The sequence below is a fragment of the Trematomus bernacchii genome, unplaced genomic scaffold (genome assembly GCF_902827165.1).
Source record: "Trematomus bernacchii unplaced genomic scaffold, fTreBer1.1, whole genome shotgun sequence".
NCBI classification, from domain to species: Eukaryota; Metazoa; Chordata; class Actinopteri; order Perciformes; family Nototheniidae; genus Trematomus; species Trematomus bernacchii.
This window is the reverse complement of record NW_022987728.1, coordinates 1,059,636-1,065,635: the sequence shown is the minus strand read 5'-3', so window position 1 is coordinate 1,065,635 and position 6,000 is coordinate 1,059,636. Positions and strand designations below refer to the sequence as shown.

The 6,000-nt window shown below is 42.7% G+C and overlaps 1 protein-coding gene across 3 annotated transcripts in view; it reads left to right on the top strand.

Moving 5' to 3' along the window:
* Positions 1-6,000, top strand: part of si:ch211-200p22.4 (phosphatidylinositol-binding clathrin assembly protein) — a 42,377-nt gene that overhangs the window by 16,520 nt on the left and 19,857 nt on the right. For 2 of the 3 annotated variants that reach the window (XM_034145594.1, XM_034145592.1), the window contains exon 5: positions 1,474-1,569. The exons of the other annotated variant lie outside the window; for it this stretch is intronic. In XM_034145594.1, the coding sequence (XP_034001485.1) occupies positions 1,474-1,569 (96 nt within the window). The remainder of the gene's footprint in view (positions 1-1,473; positions 1,570-6,000) is intronic. 3 annotated transcript variants of the gene reach the window in all.

The window sequence follows — 6,000 nt, the reverse complement described above, 5'->3', positions numbered from 1 at the left end:
CCAAGTTACTAAGCAACAATACGCTGAAGACTGTCGTGTCTATGTTGCTCATCTAATGGGATTAGTTTAACGGCAGGAGGTGGGATCCTTTACAAGAAAACAACATGATGATGAATCACAATTTGATGTTTCTATCTACAGTTATCTGGGGTTGAACTGTCCCTTTAAAGGTCCCCTATTCTACTGTTTTTCATCAGTATATCACAGGTCTCAGATATATACAAAACATGTCTCTGAAGTGTTTGTCTCCAAACACCAAACAGATCATTGCAGCATTACCCATAATCCCCTCTGTTTCAGCCCTGTTTCAAAAGTGCTGATTCTCTGTCTGTTACTTTAGATGAAAATAAGGAGCCCCTCCCCACGCCCCTCTGAGAGAGATTTGGTTACAAAGAACACAATGGTGCTCTAGGAGGAGATGCAGGTGATAAGGTGGGGGGAGGGGGTTACCTTGGTTGGTGATTGGCTAATGGTTACACAAGACAAAACATCGTTATGACATCATAAAGTGGCCAAAATCTGACAGGTTTTTATATAATGGCGCATTTCCACTGCAGGGCCTCGCACGGCTTAGTACGGTATAGTTAGGCCTTGGTAGGCCAGGCTCACTTTATGCTGCGTTTCCATTACAGTTTAGGAACTGGGGCAGTAACTATAGTAACGCAGTGTAGGCGGAGCCGTGACGTGATCTTCAGAGAACCCCAGAAAAACAACACAGCCGTTAGCTGTTAGCACTCAGAGCTCACAGCTCCTCATATCTGTTCAGAAACTAGACAAAAGTTAAACAAGTACAAACCACAGACTGCCTGTGTCATGGTGAATACAGTCGCTGCTTTATTTATGTCTGTATAGGCCGTTGTTGTGAGTGTGGACGGTCGGAGCATATACTGCGTTAGCTTAGCCAATCTCCATTTAGAAAACACGCATTTTAAAAGGTTTTTCGCCTGCCGTCTGTCTGCAGACTTGACAAAGCATTAATTCATGGTTTTTACTAACTGGTATCAGTATGTTGTTACTTCGGCATCATTTTGAAACGTGTATTACAATTAAATCACGGTCAAATATGTTCATGTTGTTGTAGTTGTAGCCCCCTTGCCAGCGATTCTCTCTCTAGTTTAGCATACTCAGCCCGGTTGTTGGCCCGGAAAGAACCACGATTTTGGAGAGCCAGAAAAACTGTGAAAAAGTACCCGTTAGCCGGAACTACCCCTAGTGGAAACGCAACAAAAAACGGACCGGGTTTGGCACGGCACGCTTAAACCGTGCTACGCGCTGCAGTGGAAATGCGCCATAAATGGATCAGGACAAAAAGTGAGAGAATCTTTTTTTCCTGAAACTCTCTAAATCTCTTTCCACAGAGGGGACACATGTTGATGTATAAAAGACAGGAACAAGTGGATTTTGCATAAGAGGTGACCTTTAAACACCCAAACAGGGTTTTTAATCGGTCACATTTATAACTGCCTCCCTCAGGAATGGAGAACCAGCAGACCACCATGACTGTAGATTTCGATGCCGTGTTTGGGAATAAGACGGCGCCCAGTAACAACGGCACACAACCTGCAGCCGGTAAAGCCAGCTCTGACTGAAAACTAAAAACCTTTCGCTGGCAGCACAAGCGTAGCATTAACACTCTGACTAGCTTGGGCGACTTGTTTTGTTTCTGACTCTGGGTGTTTGCTTTCTCACATAGCCTGTTGTTTGAGTTCTTGCATCTAGAATTCTAATACCGTAATAAAAGTAACCCTAACTTTGCAAACTGGGATTCGAAACCCATAGATTAGGGATCAGTTAACTTTTATTGGATTTTAAAAGCAATTTGAGAAGCGAAAACACCTCCAATCTTGAGGAGTTTTCTATCATAGTAGAACATGTGGACTAAATATAAGAGAAAGTAAAAGAAAAATAAGAATATTTGGCCGTAAGGTTCACTTTCAAGAACTCAGCTTTCCTAATTTTTCAGGACTGTGTCAAAATAATGGATCCAATGTTTTACGGAAAACTTAAACCAGAGTTACATTTCAGAGACCCTCTAACTTTGAACTACTAAGAAAAGCACATCCAAAGCCGTATAGACGATATTTTCTGTTGTCAAACAACCAAACTGTGCTGTAAAAAGTTATTTACTTGATTGAACAAAAGTTAACTGATCCCAGTCCTGATTTCCCTAACTTGGTAACTATCTCCGGGTTCCTACACAGGTCTGCAAATCCTTTAAATATGAGCAATCAAAGATCATTTCTACTTTATGAAACTACAGAACAAACAGTTAGAACGAGGGATGCTCCGATCGCCAATTTTGGGGCCGATCGCCGGAATCAGTATCGGCCGATACCGATCGCCGATCCGATCGAGTGGGCGGGGCCTATGGGGATCTTCCATTTAAAGTGATGTTTACAACTCAGTTAATGGCTCTTCCACAAACAACAACCAACATCATTATTACATTCAAATGAAGTACATTATTCAAGTTTACATTAACTTTGGAGAAGAACACGGGAGAAATGAGCGGAAGCGCTTTCCTCTCTCTCTCTCTCTCTCTCTCTCTCTCTCTCTCTCTCTCTCGCTCTCTCTCTCTCGCTCTCTCTCTCGCTCTCGCTCTCGCTCTCGCTCTCTCGCTCTCGCTCTCGCTCTCTCCCTCCCTCGCGCTCTCGCTCTCTCGCTCTCGCTCTCTCCCTCCCTCTCTCTCTCTCTCTCGCTCTCTCTCTCTCTCCCTCTCTCGCTCTCTCTCTCTCTCGCTCTCTCTCGCTCTCGCTCTCTCTCTCCCCTCTCTCTCTCTCTCGCTCTCTCTCTCTCTCCCTCTCTCGCTCTCTCTCGCTCTCGCTCTCTCTCTCCCTCTCTCTCTCGCTCTCTCTCTCTCTCCCTCTCTCGCTCTCTCTCGCTCTCTCGCTCTCTCTCTCTCGCTCTCTCGCTCTCGCTCTCTCTCTCTCTCTCCCCCTCTCTCTCTCTCTCTCTCCCTCTCTCTCTCCTCTCTCCCTCTCTCTCTCCCCCTCTCTCCCTATATTTCTTCATGTTGTAGATTTGAGTCATGATCAATGAAAAGGGATCGTTTCTGGTTAATCTCCCATCATTTGTGTTTAAATGCCAACCGTAATCTTAATAAGTTTAGTTGAAGAAAGCTGCGTCACAAAGGTATGTTGAGCCAAATAAAGCAGACATGTTGTTCAGTGCTGCTTGGTGAATGTTCTTATCGTGTTCTGGTTCTACAAGGCTCCAGAAATGTTGTGAATTTTGCTGAGACTTACGCTGAACATGATTTTGGAGATGTATAACCTCCATCTCCACAGGATTGACACTGAACAGTTCAGCCATCTTCTCCTTTACATTCAATTATAAACCATGATACATCAATTATATACGTCTCCCTATATCTGTGTGTGAAATTGTTCCATCCTCAAAAAACTGGAGCCCTCTCTCTCAGCTCCTCTGGCTGTTGGTTCTCTGCCTGTTTTGGTAACAGCTCTCGACTGACGGCTCTTAAATGTTGCCGGTCTGGGACTTTGGCTCGGAGCCCTCTTATTGGCTTACTTTCTTTTTAACCTCTCAGCAACATGACACAATCAATCTCTGTACTTCTCAACCCTTTGAAGTCCCGAGACATTCCCACACTGCATTTCATCTTTAAGGCGGAGGTAGTTATCGACAGGAGGCACTGCTGATAAGAGCGACTATCTGAAGAGGTCGTTCAAAGACAGTTTTTATCATCAAGGGAGCAAGAAGTTTATTTATTTGTACCCGTAGGTAGATTTTCGTAGGTTTAAAATGTTAAAAGTACAGAGGCTTCATTCATTGAGAAGACAACCCTTCTATCTCAATACATATTGTTAATAAATCCTATGAAAAGACCAGAACTAAGGGATTGTTTTTGTAATCTTTATATAGCTAATTCCTCAGTGTCTATTAATGTTTCCAATAAAAGCACAGCGAACTGTTACCCAGGGAGACATGTTCCTTCTTCATGATGGTCATGGGCGCTGTATTCTTTATTTTTAGATGCAAAACCTTATACAACATCAGTGCAGCAGTAACTATTCCCTAGAACAACAAGTGTGTTTTAATCAGCCACAAATAAACAGTACTCAACACATTAAATCAGACTGTTTATTCCTGTTGGCTTTTGGGGAGTTTTTGGCAATGACGATTGTTTTTTTTTAAAGAAAATTGCCAGGTTTAACCTTTGTGGTTTCAGCTCAAATCTTTCTGAAGTGGTCATTCTTTATTTTAGGGTTGCTTGTTTTTTAAAAGCATCCCAAGCTAGGTATTTACATTTTGAAGGGACACCTTGTGCTATTGTGAGTTAGGGTTAGGTTAAGGAAACTGTTGAAAGTTATTTTTTACATTTTTGTACTTACAGTATTATAAATAGGCTGATATTCATACCACAAAAAGCCTATTTATAATGATGTATTGGAAGAAACCAAGCATTTTAATGTCAATTCAGACTTTACTCATCCTTACTTTTACTACCACAGTTTCCCGCCACTTTGACGACTTGACAATTTGATCCTTAGATAAAATAGTCGTCTATTCTTTGTCATACCTATTGTTTTCACTGGTGTACAAAGCTATTAATATTACATTTTCATATATTTATTTGCCGTTATTCACCAGTACAGTAACAACTTTCTATCTCACTTATGACCAATGAGGGCACGAGATAAGTTTGTGCACAGATGGAAGGCTGACAGGCAGGTAGGCCATCCAGTTATTTTGGAATATAACAAAAAGTGTTTCTGAAGTGAATTACCTACCCCACCTTTAACTTAATATTGCAGGATCAAACTCATTGTCAGTCTCTATCTATCAGAGCGTGTTGTCACACTGACGCTGCTCATTAATTAGCATTATTGGAAATGTTCCAGATTTAATCAACCAGCTGTTCGACACCAGGTTGTTCAAAGCTCATTTCTATAACTCAATCCAAACTGCATTATCATACAGAGCGAGATTATACAAATCTTAAAATCTAAATGGAGGCTTTCATTAAATTCCTGGCAGAAAGCAGGAATGTCTTTCCTGACGTATTACTGTCATCATTATTAGGAGTATTGCTTTCATTTGTACAGCTGCTCCATTGCCTCGTCAAACATTTGCCAGATCGAAAATGTTTCCATTCGTTTTTTTCAAACGTTTGAATAGTGCAGAATCTGTTGTTTGCTCTGGCTCGCTCTGTTGTTACTTAACCCCGTTAAACTCTTCTGCTCAGAAGTAACAGTTGGAGGTTTGTTGGACAGACTCACTTCCTGCTAATAATAGAGCCTGTGTTGAAGCTGCCACTAACAATACACCATCTGGGAAACTGGCAGCATCTCTCACAAAATCCGTGTGTGTGTGTGTATAGCCGCTTTCACACCAAGTACTTTGCCGTACTTAGTTCCCAGCACTTAGTTCCCAGCACTTAGTAACCCCATGGAACTAAGAGCTGATCGCGTTCACACCGGAATAAGTCCCTGAGGGAGGATTAGGCAAATGAAGCCGCTGACGTCACTTCTTCTTCTTCTGCTTTGGGTTTACTGGCAGGCCGCAAACAACTTCACGGCGTATACTGCCACCCGAAGTCCCCGGAGTTGGGGACTGGCTTCAGTAGAAGCTGCTGGGACTCCCAGCATCTTCTACTGAAGCCTTCAGAGTAAATCGCCAGAAGCGCCGACACCTCCTGATCACTCCACATAAGTTATTCTCTCTCCGTTGGTGCGCGGGGCTTAATGCTAATGCTAATAATGCTAATGCCAGCAAATACAATGGCGGCTTCAAAAAACTTTCCCGAGTTTTACGGGGCGTGGTTTGCAATTCGCCCAGCCAATCAGAAATTGGAACTTTTTTCTCCCCAGGAAAGTACCACCTCTCTAGCAGGGACTAAAAAGGGGGGAAAAGTTCTCATGAACTAACTTCTCTTTTTGGTGTGAACGCAAAATCCCAGGAACTATCGGGACTAAACGGGAAAAGTACTCCGGTGTGAAAGCGCCTTATGTGTGTGGCTACTGCACTGCATGTTTATTC